The 21014-nt window shown below is 38.6% G+C and overlaps 1 protein-coding gene and 1 long non-coding RNA gene across 2 annotated transcripts; both read right to left on the bottom strand.

Annotated features, from left to right (window-relative positions):
- Nucleotides 1-503: 503 nt before the first annotated feature.
- On the bottom strand, nt 504-10489 carry LOC306820078. The gene is made up of 3 exons (XR_013778636.1): nt 8677-10489; nt 2009-2123; nt 504-638 (listed from the first exon to the last, which is right to left on the bottom strand). It is a non-coding gene; the product is annotated as an uncharacterized lncRNA (long non-coding RNA).
- A 6311-nt stretch (nt 10490-16800) lies between these two features.
- thumpd1 (THUMP domain containing 1) lies at nt 16801-20832 on the bottom strand. The gene is made up of 5 exons (XM_079338325.1): nt 20354-20832; nt 18736-18913; nt 18554-18639; nt 18106-18268; nt 16801-17622 (listed from the first exon to the last, which is right to left on the bottom strand). Exons 1-5 carry the CDS (start codon nt 20555-20557, stop codon nt 17288-17290), a joined length of 966 nt encoding a protein of 321 aa, XP_079194451.1. The 5' UTR covers nt 20558-20832; the 3' UTR covers nt 16801-17287.
- Between the last annotated feature and the right edge of the window lie 182 nt (nt 20833-21014).

Below are 21014 nucleotides of genomic sequence, written 5' to 3'. Positions count from 1 at the left end.
AGTTGAAGCATTAATATTTTATCAATATGCTAATTTTCTTTTGCTCTATAAAATATGCTTTGTATAATCTTAATTTGTATAAACTCCCAACCTCAGTTAAAATCATAGGCAATAAACTCGATCATAACGTTTAAAAGAAATAATTCAGTTAGCGCCCTCTATGGACATAAAAAGGCCATAACGCTATTTCTCAAAAAATAAAAAGTGAATGATACAGGCAGCAATAAGCTTTAAAAAAGAGTCTAGTTAGTATGACTAACTCTACTACACTATTAAATCCAACGTCGCTGTAGCCTAAATGTAAATGACGATACACGTAGCCTATTAAAAATGTATGTAAAAGCAACAACACATGAGTACGACACATATCCTTCAGCAGGAACAGCTCACTGTGCTCGGACATTCTCATTGCGAGACAAATCTGAGACTCCCCCATGTCAGGGAGAAACAATGAAAAACAATCAGATGATTCCATTTCGGGTTTTCTTACCTGAGTTAAAACAGGTGTTCAGTAAACGGTTCACATCTTCGCTGACAGTAGAGTGAGTGACAGGACACAGAGACCACACCGCCGCCGACACCACCTGAGCATCCTGCCTGTCAGTCAGTCAGTCAGGAGCACCGAGCTGCCACCGCCGCTGTGTGTGTGTGTGTGTGTGTGTGTGTGTGTGTGTGTGTGTGTGTGTGTGTGTGTGTGTGTGTGTGTGTGAGTGAGAGAGAGAGAGAGAGAAAGCGAGAGAGAGAGAGGAGAAGAAGAAGAAAAAGAAATATGAACAAAGACACCAAAGAGAAAGATTAGCACACAGTTAAGTGCCATTAATTACACTCTTAATATCACCTATAGATTGTACTTAATTATCCTTTAAAACACGTGAAACTATACAATTTAATTTGTCTAATTAAGAAGCTGTTGTTTTAATTTGTCATGCAATGCATTTTCCAAATGAAATTAGGTTTTTTTGTAAACACCTCTTATTTTGAATGTTGAATGGGTTAAATTTAACTCATGTTTAAATCAGACTTGTGAAGAAATTAATACAATACTTAAGAAAAAAAAAACATGTCAATGTCATTTCACAGCCTCACCAAAAAGGATCATTTGGTAGGTTTTTTTTTGTTTTTTGTGTGAGATCTGCCTCTACCAAGGTCAAAGTCAAATTTGAACATGAAATCAGCAAATTACATGCTTAAAGGAAATGTTAGTTTAAGTGTATGTGGATGTTCAATCCGTGTTGCATGCTTTATTGATGATACATGATCTTGCTTTTGGATTAATGTGGGCCGTGGATGCACCCCTGGTCTCTACTGCATTTCTTTGGCTGTATGGTTTTGGCAAAAATGAATATAGCATCACAGTAAGCACTGTAAAGGTTTTCACCCACAACATCCTCTGAACATATTTTTGGTGCTCATATTTTATGTTCGAAGAATGGTATTGTAGATAGTTTGCAAATCAAGCAGAGGAGACAAGAAGTGTCTGGTGGCCAGAGTTGAAAAAAGTCGTATCTGGTTAGAGCTGCACTAAAGTTGCATATACTGTACAACTGTAGATTATTTTTTACAATATAACATACTTGGATGAAGATTGGTATGGTTGACTATCTACAAAAAACCCTTTACAATAATTTCAGGTTGAACACAAAACACTGAATAATTTAGCAAAAATCAGTAATAGAAATACAAATGAATATCTCCTGTTCATTACATTCCAACAGTCAAAATAATGGACAAATGTTGACAAAACAAACTTGAGAACATGTAAATCAAAGGATCGAACGTGAATTAATGAGTCAAGAATGAATAAATGTATGTCTGATGAGTTGTCTTCAAGCAGCTTGAGCGTTTTACTCTGGAGACATCATAACAACATTCTCAGCATCATAAGAGGCTAACGGCTTTAATGTATCATAGGAAGAAACTGCAAATACAAAATGAACAGTGTGATACAGAAGTTATAAGCTAAGAAGTAACTTCTAAATGAAGTACTGAAGTTAGAAAACACATGTACCATGTCTCTGGTGAGGCTAGCTGTTCAACGTGGAGGAGGTGGGGTCAGGTGGCTCAGGAGAGGTCCACACAGCTGTCCTCATCTCTGTGGACAGTTCTTCCATTGTTATCTGAACCTGGAAAATACATGTTAAAAAAATCAGCATTAAAATATATAACTAAGTACTAGAAAGGTTTTTTACATCAATGCAATAGGCTAGCACTTAGAGACGTTTCTATTTACTATTAAAGGATAATCTAAAAGGGTATACAGGGGATACAAATAATTATAGAAATTATAAATAATACAGGATTTTTATACCTTTACAAACAATATTCAGATAAAACTGCAGGTCCAAAAATATTAAAGCTAAAGGGACATGCATATTTGTAGACTTAGACTGTTGACTTTGAGAAATTCACATTTTTAGATTGACCCATTTGGTTCCAGTTTTTTTTTATTCCTCAATTTTTGGATTCCTCAATTTTTGGATTCCTCAATTTTCTGGCATTAAAACATTGTCCAAAAGAACCTTAAATAGCCAACTGTAACATATTTCTGTGTTGTTTAGAGATATTGTGTCATGATTTGGTCTTATTTAGTTTTGTATTTTTGGTATTTCAGAGTTTAGACTTGGTATTTATTTTAGTTCTCATTCGTGTTGTTTCCCTTATGTTTATTTCGATGAACGTTTCCTAGTGTCGTTCTTTTCGTCTTTATGGATATCTGGACATTTCATATCAAGGATATGAAATTACAAAATAAAACAGGACACACTATAGTGTGACATATTATAGTGTGACACACTATAGTGTGTCCTGTTTTATTTTGTAATTTCATATCCTTGTGTTCCTCTATGTTGTAGTTACATTCTTGTGCTTCTCTGTCTTCATTGTTGCATGTATGTATTTTGTCGTTGTCCTCTGTGTTTCTTGTCTCATGTTCATTCCTGCCTTGCGTGTTTTCCTTCAGTGTGATTGCCATCATTGTCTTCACCTGTGTTTGTTTACCCCATGTCTATTTAGTCTCAGTCTTCCTTTCCTCTTGTCGTCAGTTCATTGTCGTAAGTTGGTGTCGTTGTTGTTGTGCTTCCACATGGCATTTATAATGGCTCCGTGTTTTTCCTTTTTGACTTTTTCATAATTATTAATTAATCGTCCATGGCCTATTCCTACTTGCACATACACACAAGTCAATACAAACACACAAAGATAAACTAACTGCAAAAGGCTGATGGGAAACAACGTTTTGAGGCCACTTTTAAATAACATAGTGTTATCCAGTAGCTTATTTTGTCAATGCACCTGATTTGGTGATTGCCAAGGTTGTCAAAACACATGTTGGATAAGTAGTTGTGTAGTTGTACATAACTAGAAGACTCGAACGTTACTGATAAAGGGAAGGTTGGACTGTATTGCTAATTACTGATAGGTCAAGTTTATTATATATTTTCTAAAACACCAGTTTGGTAACTATTGTTGTTTTCTGACATCAAAAATACTGTATGTGTTTAAAGTTATTTAGTAAGTTCAATAATTATATTGGAAAAATGTATAAAACAATCACAGAACAAACGTCTTTTTTGAAAATGCAACCATTTTCAAAAAAGACAGAATTCAGTATAAGAGATCCTGAGTGTTTTAAAGCTTGACAAAATATTAATGAATTGTTTTTCAGTGTGCTTGACTGGCAGACCTTAAAACCAAGATAAACAAGCTCCATTATTTAAATATATTCATTTATTTTTGTTTTATATCCTTAGCAGTTAAAACACACCGACTCACACACTGACTCTCTCTCTCTCTCTCTCTCTCTCTCTCACACACACACACACACATACACACACACACACACACACACACACACACACACACACACACACACACACACACACACACACACACACACACACACACACACAGGCACAAACGGGTTCTAGCTGCAACAGGCTGCTGTTGTTATGGTTGCTGTGTTACCCCTGGAGACAATGAGGAGAGAGAGGAGACACTGAGGAAGATGAACTTGACCTTTATGATGTCTTGGTGAGGAGGGGTTGGGGGCATGTTGTTACTTATGAATCTGTAATGAATCTTGACTTTGTATGCGTGTGCCTGAGTGTGTGTGTGTGTGTGTGTGTGTGTGTGTGTGCGTGCGTGTGTGTGTGTGTGTGTGTGTGTGTGTGTGTGTGTGTGTGTGTGTGTGTGTGTGCGCGTATGTGTGTATGTGCGTGTGCATGTACTGTAGAAGTCTAAGCTCTTAGCTGAAAAAGGTCATCACTCAGGGGGTGCCCTAATACACCTGGCTGCATGCTTTCTCTGACTCTTACTCTATCTAGATCTATGGATCTATGAGAGCAAGAGATATGTTGGAATCGTAGACGTGCTTCCTTAAAGTTTAAACAAACTGTTGCATAACATTTATGCCATTTTTAGCTTAGCTTAACTGAGCTTAAAGGCTGGAAACTTGGTACTACAGTAATCCTTCTTTTTCTATACATCAACATACACATTGCATCACCTTTTCATGTCACCAGAGAAAAAACAAGTGTAAAAATGAAACTAAATTAAAAACTATTGAAACTAATTTTATGGAGGTCCGTTTGCCGGGCCTTTTTCCAGCCAGGTGTAGTGATTTCCACTGCTGCACAAATTTTTCTTAAAAATTTGACGAAAGTTTCAAATGTCAAATTAATGACACCATGTGGCTTCATTGATGATCAGAACACTTTTTTTTGGTCATGATGTAACGTGGTTAAGGTGACAGGATCATGAAAGAGTAAGGAGTGAGAGTGAGTAAATGAAAAACAAGTATTACCCTTTATAACCATGTCAGTTAAAGCTGAACACAATTTGAACATAAACATAGATAGGCACGCTTAAAGTAAAAGGCAACTTTTTGTTACAGAATACGACAAAGGTCGGACTGTGTGTAATTTGTGGATAGAGGCATTGTGATGTCTTTTGCGGAGTTGAGAGTCAAACATGATCTATCACAGAGCCATCATTTTAGATACCTGCAAATACCTAGCTTTATTCTCCATCAGTAAACTACACCCTAATGGGTTTTCTTCTCTGTTGTAGAGGAGGCCATCCAAAACCCAGACTCAAACAAACATATTTCCAGGCTTTATAGGAAGGCCGAATAGCCTATGCACAACTAAGGGTTCTTTGGGAAGCCAATTTTGGAGAGGCTATTTCAGATGATGAGTGGGACAGTGTTTGGTTGAGCTCCACAGGCTGCCTGTTTACCAACAAAGCTAGGATGTTACAGTTTAAGGTTGTACACAGGCTTCACATTACTTCTGTGAAACTTAACAAATTCAATCATCTGCTTTCAAAATACTGTGATAAGTGTAAAATTGTATTCACTCTATTTTTGTTGACCCACTGCCCAACAGACCTGTAGTATCTGAAACTGTGCTCAAGGGCAGCCCGTCAGTGCTCAGGAGGTGGTCTGGCACCTCTCCAGCTACCAGGAAAATTTCCAGATTTGGTCTGCACTTGGACTTAAACCGGCGACCCTCCGGTTCCCAACCCAAGTCACTACTGAGCTACCACCGCCCAATTAAGGTGCTGCTGTTTAATGCAAGGAGATTCTCTCTTCTACATTTCAGACTCTGTCCCCACAGTCTCACATTGGATCTGGAGTATTATGGAACTTCTCCCCCTAGAAGCTATAGGCTTCTGGCTTAAAGGTAAACCATTTAAGTTTTTTTCAAATCTGGGAACCCTTTTGAAAATATATTGGAGACAATGGTTCCCAGGCTCTTCGGAGTGGTCTCTGTGACTTAGCATGGACTGAAGGTCTAGGTCTTGATGTGCTGTCCGCATATTGCTTTGATCCCTTTGGTGCTCTGATTATGTAAACCTTAATTCTTTTGTTGTGTTTTTTTGCATGTGTAGAGATTTCTGTAGAGGACAGTGTTCTGTAAACAAAAAAAGAGGAAGAGCTATATTTGTCAGGGATGTAAGTATTTGTATGCATCTGTGCTTGTGTTTCATGTACTGACAAAGCTAAAGCTACAAAAAGCTAAAGCTAAAAAAATCATTGAATTCCATTTTTTTCACACATAAAAATGTTTTGACAATTTTACAGCATTTGATATCATGTTTGTCTAGTCAGTATAATTTGAGTTTTAATTTCTGATATATGTATTGAAAATTGGTCAAAACAATTAAACCTCATAATACATCAACTATATTCATGATCTTTTAATGGTCACACATTTGCTACTCCAGTTTTCTAAAAAGTAACGATGAGCTGCTTTTGCTGTTGTTTAAGACAGCAAATGAGTCGTTCCACACTGGTTTATTATGCAGATTAATTGTCAACAAATTCAATGTTCACTTTTTATCATGCCATGTCCTGCTGCTGTCTTGGCCAAGTCACCCTTGTGAAAGAGATCTTGATCTCAATGGGTTAATTACCTGGTTAAATAAATTAAAAATGCATCCGTAAATACAAAATACTGCAAACTTGTCAACCTTCACAGATGTGTTTCAATATCAATTATGGTTGTATTAATATGTTTCACTCACAGCACAAATGTTGTCCTATCATGGGAGAAAAGAACAAAGGTAACCCAAAAAACATTGTTATTGTACCCAAGAAGCCAATAGGAGTTTGACTTTGAGACCACATATACAATACCAGGACCTCAAGGTGCAGGATAGCCTAGTGGTCATGTTGCAAGCCCCATGTACAGAGGCTAATAGTCCTCATTGCAGTGGTCGTTGGTTCAATTCTGATCATGGCCCTTTGCTGCCATCGAATGAAAACATAAAAGCCCCAAAAATAACTTAAAAACAAAACAAAAACAATACTGGGACCCTTATAGTAAGGCAGCTAAATAAAATTCAACAACCTGAAATGATATCATACATGGCTGCATCTGTTTTCTAGGGTATCATTCATGAGAATAGATCCTTGCAGTTAATCGGTGAATTCGATTTATACCAAGAGACCTTGGAATCAGGATTCACATTCATTCTTAGTATTTATTTATTTCAATTTTTATTGTGACACATTCTGGGACTTTAGTTTTTGTAGCAATAGCCACAATGGAACCATTACTGGTTAATTACATTGTCAATGATTAGTGGACAATATAAACCCATCAACTGCCACCCTTTCTAGCCAGTCTCAACATTTTTAGAATCATATGACTAGAAAAAGAAGCCATATGAAATTCCCCTCTTTACATAGTCAACTATATGATAAAAAACTATTTCCTAAAGTGGATTATCAATTCTTAAATTGAGGCAGCTCCTTTTATACTACTGAGACGGGGCTTTTTGTCGGCGTGCTGGTGTAGCTCAGGGGTCCCTTTGTTGCAGCTGCCACAGCAGATTTGGGTGTCTGTACGGAGGCCTGTCAGAAACAGGCTTATCTCTTGGGGGCCTCCCAGCACAAAGACCCATTTAGATGCTCACAGAGAGTGAAATCTTCATTATATACTTCTTGAAAGAGAAACAGACCTCTGCTCCTTAAGAAAATTAATTGGACACAAGTTTTCTGTTTGGCTGCTAAGAAAGCTACACAACAAAGGACAAGGAGCAGGCCTGGTGTTGTACAGTGAAACCTTTTGTTGTTATATATGGAGTTATAAGGGAGATATCTGATATTATATACAACTATATGGTGAAGCTGAAGATAATGTTTATCTAGACAAAGATATGATGATATAACAGCTAAAGAATATGTCATTTATCTCTACGTTTTGTCTCAATGCTGCATTTCCATCCCTTTTTTCGAAAAATGCTAAAAAGTTATCCAAGAAAAATTGATAAATTGTAAAATAGAAACCATGACATTAATATCAAGGGTTTCCAACCTACTATGCGATTGTCTCTTATCTCGATATCATCTATCCAAACATCCATCTACCCGACTATCCATCCATCTGTTGGCCTTTCCCAGCCATGCCTGCAGTGAGAGTGTCAGTATATCTGCCATGGCGTCCTGCTGATGTGTATTGTGATGGGGTTGAATACTCCAGCTACCAATATGGCCTTCACCAATACTGGATTAGCCACAGTGGATTAGCTGGCTGCCCTCCTGCTGCTTATTCAAATATTGTTTCACGTATTGTCATCATTGGGGCAGAGCTGTGGCCCTGTCGCATACAAGCCAAAGAATATTCTCAATGAGAAAAAAAAAAAAGAAAAAATATCTTTTGCTTCCATTTCCCCAACAAAAGCGTCTGATTTTATTTTTCAGTGATGGGGAAATTTGGAACATTCTGGGATGGGAGAAAATGTCGATGGATTTTGGGGAGCGTATGCAGCCCTAGAACACGGAGAAAAAAAGGGAGGATGGAAAGATGATGGAAGCAAAACCCAACCAGGGCCAAAATCAGGCATGAAAGCGTGCCTTGATCTTTGATACATTGGTGTTCTTCTTTTTTCTCCTCTCTCCCTTTCTCTCTTTCACCCTCACACATACACTTGGGAGTCAAGGCAATTGATGTGCTGCCTTTGATGGCAAAGAGAGGCCTATATTAACAGCCAAAAGACCATGATAAAAGGGCTGAGAAAGAGAAAGAAAATGGGTACAAAATGTGTTATTAAAAAGAATGGCAACTCTTGATAAATAGTGGGGATGGAGTGGTGGTAACCAGACATCGGTGCGTCCACGGTTTGATGGCTAAACAGCAGCGGAGGAAAGACTAAGGTAGACGGAGAGCTTACCGTGCTAGCCCAGCGGTAGTGTTGGTGGCTGAGGTTGGCTTGGTTGTTCCAGTATGTCATGCTGGTGGTCATCCTGTTGGAATAAGGGCAGTGAATACACTGCACGTCCAGGGTTCAAACAGAGGATCCGAAGGTCTGGATGCTGGTGGACGTCCCATTGCAGAAGCAGTCGCCATCTTTGTCCCGTTGTTGTCTTGGATATCCTCTCCTGCGTCTTCATCCCTCCCTCTCTCCTTTGATCATGCCTCCCAACCCTCGCTCTCTGCCGTATGACATCATCACGCAGCGGTATCGACAAACATCAAAGAACCTCTGGGCAGGACTGTGTATCTGTCCGTCTGTGCATTTGAAAGGAGTGTAAATATGGAGCATAAAGGGTGCTGTAACCCCCCACCCGCTCCCCGCATCCACTGTTCTCCTCTCCCTGCAGATGGATGGTTTATTAGGCCAGTACCAAACTAAACACACGCATGCACACACCCACACCACCCAACTCTCAGACGGGTGTATCCCCAGACCCCCTGCTGTGCCTGCAGCGTTTGATGATGTCTTTTACGGCTTAATTCGTCCCAGAGTTTCTTTTACAAACCAATTTCTTGTGTCTCTCTTATCCATGTGATCCAAGCTGTTCTCGCAAACACAAATGTGTCTTTTAGCAAACTTTGTGGCTAAATGACACTTAATTCCTGCTCAAACCGATCTACAAACACTCCTGCTTGCGTCTCCACCCCTCCTTTCTCCCACTTTGACTCTCATCCCCGGCTCTTTCTCTCTTACCTCTTACAGCTGGTGGGTACCATTTCCAATCCTGTTAAAAGTTGTATGTCCTCTGGAGGAGCCCTTCTGTTTGTCTGTCATCTGCCTGAAAATCACATATACATGTTTCACTGTCACACTCTCAATCCTCTGCAGCAGCTGTTATCCAATCCAAAGAGATCTCCCCCTAAAAAACATACATAATTAGCAACAGAATAAGCAGCGTGCTCAAAAGCAAACAGAATTAAGCCGGTCTTTTACACTATCAGCATATCTTTGACAAACACTTTCACTAACAGACAAACTGTATTCTTGTGTCTGAACTACAAAGGCAGAGAGCAGTAATACAGTGAAGTGGACAAAAAGCTATTTCAGATTTTAAAGCAAGCTTAAAGATGAGTTTCAGACAGAATGGTTGTAAAACCCTTACATGTTCATTTCAAGGCTACATTTTGGACCTACATTAAACTACATCACATGAGAATTCAAAGTACAGAAGGCAGTTTCTGCTCACCTTTTTAAACTAGTTCAGCTGTTTTATCTTTGCCGTGAATTGATTAAACTACTGCGACACTTGATTATGTTAGTTTTGATGAATAGAAAAAGCAGTGGCTAACTTAAAGAAAATAGGTTAATATATTTGATCTCTTTAATAATTTAGTAAAACATATGGCCCCTTGCTACCTTTTTATTAACACTCTTTGTTGTAGCATGGTTTTCTATTATGCAATTCAGTGATAGGCTATAAAATTGAGAAGAAGCTATAGCAAATTTATCAGATCACACTTGACACAAGCCAGTACAGCAGCTGGATAAATGATCTATTCAGCTACATTAAATCAGCTACACTTTTTAATTAATATATTAATTTAGGATTAACGATGAACAATTTCAATGAATTGTACAAAAAAAATGGAACGCGTTTGACACAACATATGTCATTTGTAATTGTTTTTCCAGTGTAGTGTTGTGTACATTTAAAACTTTATTGTGTGTGAGTACAGGGAACAATGAACTACAGAAAAATGTAGGGACATTAGCCCACAGAGAATAAAATAATAATCTTGATTGTGTGTAAATGATAGTCCTATATCTTAGAGCTGTTATGTCTTTTTCCATGTAAATTCATCTCGGAAGTGAGCACTAGTCACATAATGTGTTTGTTTGTAATGAAGGTGTTGGAATAAGGGATTAGTCTTAGAGGAACAAGAGAACAATGAAATAGCCCTGTAATTCATATAATGCTTTAGATTTTCATCATTTTAAGCAGTCGGTGATAATGTTGGAGTAGTGAGCATTAAGCTTTATGTAATGAGGTAAATGTAAGAGGTGGATTTGTGCCACACTGCAATCACAGGGACGAGTTACTTCTATTCTTCCATAAGAGGGAAAAAATACACTTTGTGACGGTAGTGTTCATGGCAATGCTTTTGTATTTGACTTGAATATAGTTTACAGGAAACAATTTTCTTTTCCTTCAGAAATGTCGAAATTAATTTGACTCCTTTTACATCACGAGACATCAGTTCATTTTCAAGCTCTTCTGTGTGAAGGTAAAAACATTGGCATACGTCTCCCACTCATGTGGAAAGCAACAAGCAACCTCACCACTCACGAGAATGACTGAGTGTGTGTGTGTGTGTGTGTGTGGATGGGACCAACTGCTCCTAAATTTATTGCACAACTCCTTTTCAATCTCTTTAGCTTGTAAGACATTTCTTTCCACACACATCAAAATGTGTCTCTGCTTTCCTAAAAACAAGCCTCCGAGGTTTTGTTTGTGCTCCAGTCATACAAATCTTTATTTACATCCAAACAGCGACCTCATTCCAGGTATTAAGAAAACTAATTTCACCACATTAAAGAGCCCCTTAAAAATGCCAGTTTCCTCCACATATTACTGTTCCCATAATCCCAATCAACTAAATCCCTCTGCTAGTTGCTCCTATTTTCAGGGACAAATAGGAAGGTTTGGAATCAATGTGACCACTCTTGGCCTACCTGTAGGATTGTTGGGGTAACAGCTAATGGCACTTGGCTGACAGGCTGGAGAGGGTTGATAAGCATTTCTCATTACTGAACCCTATTCACATAACTGGATGGCACACACATATAACACATACACACACTCAGACATCTCAGAGAAATAGATGTCCTCCGAACCACATTCCCATCAGTGTAACAATAGATAGAAATAAATAAAGAAGAAATCATTGGTATGTGCACGTATTGCCAATGCATGTTTTTGACAAAAGAAAAAAGCATCTGGAAAGCAAACTGACACCTTGTGGTTGACAAAATAACAGAAAAGCCTCTCTATACAATAGCTCTGCAGTAAACACCAATTTAGCAAAGCTCATAATCCCTTTGGGTTGTAGCTGACAGATGTGAAGGTTGAACTCAGTGGTCATGTTTGCAGCTATCTTTTCTTTTCACTGAAAACACTGTCACTCCACTATCAGTCCATTTATAACTTCCAAATATTCCTTAAATTTTAGCTGTACTGATTTTTAAGACCTTGCACAGACAAGTGACTGATTCACTATAAAGCCATAAAGTCATCAATCATAATTGTGATTGCAGATTTGAAAACATCTCTGATAGAAGGTGAAAATTGTGCCAAAAGTCACTGAAATATTAAATCAACACTCTTTTTTTGTCTCATGTAACCAATTGTAAATCTTTGGGAGTGGCTGTACTGATTCAGGATGACAACTTTGCTCTTTTCTACAAATAAAACAACTTTTTTGTCCAAGCAGTTAAGCTATAACAACAATAAAAGACAAATATGGGGCAGCCATATGTCGATGTGTCCTTGGGCAAGACACTTAACCCCAAGTTGCTCCCACTGCTGCGTCAGCAGTGTGTTAATTTGTATGAATGGATTGGTTCAAAGTGTGATGTGAATGGGTTAGAGTGACCTGCGGTGTAGAAGCCACACCAGCCTCAAGAGATTTTCCACACATGACCCAGCCGTGGCCCCTTAGTCACACCTCCTGTACCCTGTGTCACTCCTGGGAGTAACCCTGGTGGATACAAGTTGCTGAGTACACAGTATTGATATCAAGCAGGGATATGTAAGAAATTGATTATCTCGTCCTCATCTACGAAAGTATTTTGTGCTTAGATAAGCTGCTTACTATTCTAGTTGAACCTGACAGCTTTAGAATTTAAATCTAGTACAGCTTTGATAATACATCAAGCACATGTTACAGTAAAACACTGACAATAACATTTAGTGCAGCACTGAAGCTTTTTCCTCTGACAACTTTGACTTAATTTCGATGATAAAACAGTTGAACACAAGACTTTTACTTGTCTGTCTGTCTGTCTGTCTGTCTGTCTGTCTGTCTGTCTGTCTGTCTGTCTGTCTGTCTGTCTGTCTGTCTGTCTGTCTGTCTGTCTGTCTGTCTGTCTGCCTGCCTGCCTGCCTGCCTGCCTGCCTGCCTGCCTGTCTGTCTGTCTGTCTGTCTGTCTGTCTGTCTGCCTGCCTTTCTGTCTGTATTGTATAGAAGCATTTGGATCAGATTATGTTGCATCATCATTTCTTATGTGGTCAGGTCACTCAAAAAAATACAAAGAAACCACAAAATTCTGAAGGCAGCTGAGCTTTACTTAAAACATATTATATAGGAAGGCCTTTAAATTGATTTAGATTGATTGGTAATTCCTGCACTGCTCTGACTTTTGAAATTTGTTGTTATTCATTATTTTGTCACTCGCCAATGTTGTTATACTGTGTATTTTGTGAAGCACTTTTAATCTATCTGCTTTAATTGTATTATATTCTTCACATTAATGTATAACCTTGTTTGCTACAAATAAAGTTATTATCATTCTTCTTTAATATAGTTTTGCCTATCTGGTAGTAGGCTAGAGGGTTTTTATGGTTCTTTTTAAACTCACAAAATGGGTTACTTAAAAATCTCAAAAGCTCAACATTTTCATTCTCCAAATGTTCACTCTGCACTGGCAGAGAGAGAAGGCTACAGTGGTGAGGGGGTTGAAGCCATTGTTCGGGTAAAGTGAGACAAATGAGGCCCTGGAGAGCACTACTTAGCCACTCATAAAGGTCAGATATGGAACCACACCAATGGATGCTAATCCTGACCCCAGGGACTGTGCGCACATGCGCCTTTTGGATGCATTTGTTTCACAGGCCTGTGACATTTAAACCTGAATAAGTGTACAATCCTGGGTGGCAGACCAATGCGTACGTGTCTGAATGTTTGGCTGGAGAGCAGTTGGCTTTAGTTCTCACTGAGGTTTAATTAGACATGGCCTTGGGTGCAATTAAAACATCACAGGCTATTTACTCTTGTGGACAACACCAAGTGGTTAGTACTGTAAATATTCTATTAATTTTGATTGTGCTTTTCATGATTCAATATTTGAAAATGTAAGGTTTTACAAGATGCTTTACTTTTAATTGAATGGAAATAATTGATGAGTAAGAAAAAGTCCTTTGCATTTCAAGGAAATGATTTTTTATGATCCATATTGTGACATTAAGATTTCACACGACAGCAGGAATCTCATTAAGATGCTGTGATATCATTAGGAGGCACCACTGTATGTGAGCCATTATGTAGGCTCGTCACACAGTGTAATTGGTATTGCACTAATAAACACACTGGCAGGCTGAAAACATCCACTCGTTTCCCCTTGTGTTGCAGCTGTGAGCCTGTCAGCAGGTCACACTGATAGGAGCACCTGAGAGCAAGCAGGAATGCAATTTGTGAGTTTTTAGCTGTAAAGGGTGGAGATAACGACGTCAGGTCACAAACAACAGTGCAGCACAAGTTTAATGAGCAGAAAGAAAATTCAGATTTCTGCTAATGTGTACATGATAGAGGAAGACTGTCTCCACTGTGCATGTTTTTGCTATTATAAATGCCTTTCCTGAAAACCTATAGGAACCTAGTTATAATTCACTATTTTCCCTGGGGATTTATTTTAAAGTCCTTTTAAATTTTACATATTTGGTTTTTATTTGCCTAACCTCAAATCTTTAAACAAAGTCAAGTTCTGCTGGTAATATACCGTCACAAGAGAAACTGTAAAACTGTCCTATGCAGAAAGGCTCAGTGGACAAGAAGGACAAACCCAGCCGAATTCTACAGGAAAATGAGCGTAGAAAACCAAAAAGTGGATGAATACTCATACTCATGTTTGGTTGTGTATTTCTAGTGATGTTTTGTAATAAGACAAGCAGTTTGATTTAGACTAAGATATTGTAACTGTTTGTAATTAAATATTCAGCATGAATCCTGAGATTCATATTAATCAGATATACAGTTCATGGTGAAAAACAATCAGCACATTAGCATGAAGTTAGCATTTGTGCAAAATGGTGAATTGCAACTTTCATTGATATTTCTGGACGTTTTCCAACACTGTCTTATGATCATAAAAATATGATTTGCAATGAATCATTAACCATTTTTAAATTATGCAAATTCACCCCATATAAATGTGGTAATATTGCTAACAACAGTGGATCTTGTTATTTCATCCCTTTCCTGCTGTAAATTCACGACACATCAGATAGGCCTACTCTGTCTTTGAATAATAGTCATATTTCTCCTGGAATTAAAGCTGATACACGACTGATATTTCAAGTTTGGGCAATAAAGCAAGAATAATTGGCAGGTGGTTTGAAAATATTTTGATTTATTATAGGCCTACACGACTAACAATAAGTTAGGCCTAGGCCTATTGTTATTAACATGAGTTCTTTTCCTATTTGGTCTGAATTTTAATGAAATAAGTAATACTTCCCTTTTATATTACTATTAATGACAGAGAAGAGGCACCATTTTCATTAGTGCAATATTTATTACCCCTACAATTTAGACAATAACAAAGATAGCCTCAAATAACTAAAAAATGACAGAGTCAGTAGCAGATGTTTGCACCATTTGCTGCAATGATAGCTTGACAGCGACGTCTCATGCTCCTAACTAGCCTCATGATGTTGATGTAGGCAATGCGTTCTTCTCCACAAGTGCTACACGCAGTTCTGCCCGGTCAAATGGGGGTGGGTTACGAGCATCTAGTCTGGTCCCAGACGTGCTCTATGAGGTTCAGGTCAGAGGACATACCATATGAGGCACTCTGACTTCCTGAAGTCGACCTGTGACAATTCTGGCACGATGTGTTGGAGCATTATCATCCATGAACAGAAAGTTGGGGTTGTGCTGGTAGAATTGGGGGATGGTGATGGGTTCTGTGATGCCTCTGAGGTAAGAACATGCAGTAACTGATCCATCTAAGATCACTAAATCTGTTTTGAACTGACTAATGATGCCTGCCCAGACTGTTGCACCTCCTCCACCAAAGTGAACTCTGTAGACTATGTTGACCTCTGCGTAATACTCACCTTACCCTCTCCAGAAACGCTGATGACCATCATTTCTGTGCAATGGTCGTCTGGCATCAAGCCAAAGCAGTGGAGTTGGTTGCGAATGGTTTGTCTGGAAACCTTAGTACCCTTCACTTGTTTTAAACAGGCCTGCAGCTGTGTAGCAGCAGCATAACAGTTTCTGAATATCTAAGTACTGGTCATCATTGCGGTCCATCACTCCTGCGCCTGCTACCGGCCTGAAGCAGCGCAATGGCCAGGTGGCACTGCTCGTCCGTTTCGTGACGTGTGTTCATGGCTGCTTGAATTATGAACTGGGAATGGGTTACTGACAATACCAGCTTTTTATACCTGCAGAATGTTGAAATTGATGCCACATTGGAAATGGTTGTCTTTTTGTATTTTCTGGTATTGGCCCCAATATTTAAGTCTCACTTTACATTGTACACATTGAAAACATTACATGGAAAACACAAAATGAGGTGCGTCTATTTCCTTAATACAATGGCCTCCCTATACCAAAAATCACTGAAGTGAAACAAACCTCTTATGTATGAAACCCACTGAGGACCACACCACATCTGACTTAATGCGAGTAGTGTACTTCCATCCATAAGCAATAACCAAGCCACGTGCCAATGGTCACAAAGTAAGGGATTTTACTCCATCTTGTGGTTCGAAGAAGAACTGCCAGTTCAATCAAAGTGGCAGGAATAATAACAGAAAGTAAAAAAGGATATGTAAAACGGCCATCCAGCAAACTGGCAGTGGTCTTATTGTAAGTGAGGACGGACAGTCTATCTCACTTAGTCTGCTTGCATAGAATTTCTACATGGTTATAGTTTTGTGAGGATGACCTGCATCCTGACGATGTGGGTCAGCAAAGTTTATCCTTACTTTATAAGGTCTGTGTATTTCTAACTCCCCTGTTGTCTCCTCTACATCCCCTCCTGCTGTGCCTGCTGCCCACAAAACAACAATGTTGCGTGATAAAAAGACAAGAGTTGAAGCACACAGGAAGCGTTCATTCAGGGACTGCTTTAGAGAAGAGGTTACAAACAACAAGTCACACCAGTTCATCTGAACAAAAAATGTAGACTTTGTGTTCAAATGTAAAAAATAAAATTACACTGAAATTGAAAAATCATTTCATATTTAAAAACACAAAAAAAACAAGCCGAGCCTTGAACTTATGGGGGTGAGGGGAAGCTTTAGATATCTAACTCTTAGTTTTCATTGGAAACCTCTGTTCTGCTTTAAAATGAACATATCAATAAAGTTAGAAGTAATGTATTACAGACAGCTATGTCAATGTGAAGTTCAGACATTAAATTACATTAGAAATGCAAATTATATGTTCAGTAATGCTGTGAGCTCAGATTTGTCTAACCCTCCACTGAAAACAAAAGCACAACAATAAAAAGCAGCTTGATACGTTTTAAAAAGGAATTCTAAATTAATCACACAAACAGTTTCTCTGAATGGGAGCCGTTACTCCCCGTCCAATTCACCCTCATCCCCCTCCTTGTTGTCCTTTGTGACATTTTTGTCATTTGCGTTTTCCTCCTTGCATTTCTTCTCGTCTTTGTCCTCCTCTGTATCCGGTTCCTCTTTTGCCTCAGCTGTACTGGTTTCTGTTTTTACTGTGGCCACATCAGGCTTTGGTGTGTCCTCCTTGACTATTTCTTGAACATTGTATTTTCTAAACAGTGTATAGTCTTTTACCACACTGATGCAACACACAGCCCTGATGACCTCCACAATGATTGTTAGTTCTGGGTTGGTCAGATCGACCTTATTCTTCGGGTTCAGCTTCCCGACTAAACCTGGAAAACACAAAAGGAAGAATTGGTTTTGTTAGTTCTGGGTTGTCTGGTGCCCCCTGGTTTCTGCCTTCATGGGTTTGGTTGGTTTAGCTTCCTGGCTCAGCAGCCAATAGGCAGAGTCAGGAAGGACATTAGTAGAGTGTACACCGAAGTTAATCAGGCCTCATTTTATTTAATTTGTTTTCAATCAAACTTCTCTCCCTCCCTCCCAGGCATACACCAGCCGGTCCCATTTCGTTTGTACTTCACAACGTTAAACTCATCCATGCCTTGCCGACATGATAGTTACGAACGCTTTCAGTTTGGTTTCTGATAAATTAACCTTCTTTATGTGTGATACGCTGACTTTGAGACCGTGTGTGACAACAGATTAAAAAGGGTGACTGATTTGCTTACCTTTTTTTTCAAATGACAAAATGATTGAACTATCAAATAGATTAAAATAAAAATAAAAATAATTATAATATAGGATCTGAGCACTACCTGCAACAGATTTGATGATCTCGTCTCGCTTGTTGTGACTGCTGTTTCGGGCCTTGAAGGCGATCTGGTAAGTAGCACAGTTTGGGGTTTTAAACCAAGGCTCCAGGTAAGTGCTCAGGTACTTGACCATGTCCTCCTGGAAGGCCTTACAGGTCCCTGTTACCTGGACGAGAAAAAAATCAAGGGTTATAGGCTGCAGATGACAGCATCAAACTTCAATGATTTTAGTCATGAAATATACTGATATAAAAACATTGGGTTATCAAGAACTGCTCAATTCTATAAACGCAAGACAAGAACTGATGATGTGCATACTCAGTCTAACTGGTTATTTGGATACATGAGTAAACTATCGGATCATTTTCAAAACCACACACTTAAACTGTAAAAAAGATCCCTTTACTACATATTCACAAGTTGTGCTGAATGTTGTGATTTAGCTTCTCACTGGTAGCATACGCAGGATCACTCGTGACTTCTTCTTCTTGGTGGAGTGGAGATCCGACAGGATGTGATGAACCAGTTTGTCAGATTCTTAAAGGAAATGAGAAAAAAAAAAGCATTTGGTGAAAAAAATAAAATAAAATACAAATAAATCCCTTTTATTAATTTGCCAATAAAAGGTCTTACCCAGATTTAGAGTTCTGATGAAGATCACGTTGTTTGCTCCACTTTCAAAGGCCTGGAAGCGCCTCTTCTTTTTGGCTCCAGATGATTGCAGCTGTGCAACTTCCTTCTTTAGCGCCTCAGCTACATCTTCTTCTTCTTCGTCGTCTTCTTGACTGCTACTCTCATTGTCATCTTGAAACTATGACCATAAGATCAACATGTCATTGATTATGATGACAAAATATCATACCGGTCAAACAGTAAAAACTAGCACTGACATAAAACGCTCAAATCTTTTGTGTTATTGCATTTCTTTAGTACTGTTGTGACAATACATTTGATAATACACTAACAAACATTGAATCATGTTTCTCCCTAACTTTTGGTTAGTTTTTCTCTCTTTTTTTTCTTTCTTGCTGATAAGCAGATTTTACATGCCAATCTAAGTATGGCGAGCGGGATATGAAGCAAAATGATGTAATGGTATGACCTGTTTTTTCAGGGCTTTCTAAATGGTTGAAAATTCAAATGCTCAGATTGAATGAACCACATCGAAACATTCTATTGTTTAGCTGGTTGCTTCTGAGTAGTTTTATTTTCAATGTAAGTATGGGACATGTTCTTAACACAACAAGAACATCAGATATAATTAAGTCACTACCAAACTAAACAAGCAATTACTTGTTGTTTAAACTAAATGCATTTACATTTTAGTTTAAACACATTTCACAAGTGGAGCCTGCAAGACTGTTTTTTTTAAATCAGAAAAGATCTTGTAAAAAATTAATCAATCAAACAAGCTATAGTAAACCCTAATCTGTCAACTGATGGTCACAAGCTAGGTGTTTCTTAAACATTGGTTACACGTGGGTTATATCGATCAAAGAAGCACTGGTGATGTTTTGAATAACAGATCATGTTCAGGTCTAATTTCAAGGAAGTTGATTACATTTGCTTGACTGCCTTTATGCTGTATGTTAAAAGAAGACAAAAAAAGAACATTCCCTTTGACAGTGCTTTAAAGGGGACATATTAAAAAAAACAGAAAAACGTAACAGTGTTTTTGAATATATGTGGGTAACCTGAATGTCTATCGACCCTCAAAATTAAAAAAAAAATCCATCCAGTCCTTTGTTTGTGATCTGAATAAGTCTTACCACACAGAGAAAAATGCTCCATTTCAAAATGTCTCAGCTTGTGACATCACAAGTTGGATTCTGGTGAAAAACAAAACAAAAAAACCCCTCTGGTATCTTCACCTATGGACTTTATCTCCAGCCTTGAGTAAAACTTTCGCACTGATCTACCATTTTTATTCTCGTTAGCGAAGGAGGGACGTCTACGGGAAAACTCAAGGGGGCTCATTGCCTGTGAGAGAGCTGATTTCTACAGGGACACAAACCTCCTCTGGTGCTTGATTCATGTTATATTTAGACCAAAGCACAGCACACATGTGTCATATAGACCACAGAGGACTGTTTGAAAAGGTGGGAAAAATGTTTCATATATTCTCTTTAAAATTGAGCAGTTCATAAGCAGTCACCTGCTCAGACACAGGACCATTATGAAGTACTGATATTTTAATACAGTATCCAAGATTAGGGTCTGATATATGATGAAACAAGATGAAAGTAGTCACCTTCTCGGGCCCATAGAGCTGGTCTGCGTATTCATTGAGCAGATTAAAGGCCTCCGCGGTGCACTTCCTCTCGTTCATGTTACATGTGATGAGGATACCCTCCATGCCCACCTCCAGGAAGGAGCCTTTCCATCGCTTGTTGGGCTGACCGCCCCCGTATCGCTTCTTGCTCCGCTTTCTCGATTCGTTTGGCACAGCAGACATGCTAGCAGACAAAGTTAGGCTAGAATTATGATTCAAACCTTATCCAGCCGTGTATATTAGTCGTTAGCTTAACAGTTGAGGCTAACCGACGCTTTAAAGCTTTGAGGCTGCAACCACTGGCGCGAAAACCATGTAAAGTTTACACAACGTAACAGTCTCAACATGAGTTCAGGTCGAAACTGGAGCTGTTGTCAGCGGACGAGATCTCATTCAGTCACAAACAGCACGTTTTTTGGTTTAGCTGTACGGTGTGCGAAGAGGAACAAAAAGTAGTCTTCAGCATTCTCGCGAAACATTGCGCACTTAAAATGACTCTCTTCATCAGATCTCCTACGTAGTCTGTGGTAACTTTATAATTAACTAAATGTTGAAAAAGAGAACTTTGACTTTTAAAAGTATACTTTTTATTGAAGCCTAAACAAAGTTAAAAGTTAGACGTATTCACAAAAAAGACAAG

Source organism: Symphodus melops (genome assembly GCF_947650265.1).
Source record: "Symphodus melops genome assembly, chromosome: 2".
Classification (NCBI taxonomy): domain Eukaryota; kingdom Metazoa; phylum Chordata; class Actinopteri; order Labriformes; family Labridae; genus Symphodus; species Symphodus melops.
This window is presented reverse-complemented; position numbering and strand designations above follow the sequence as displayed.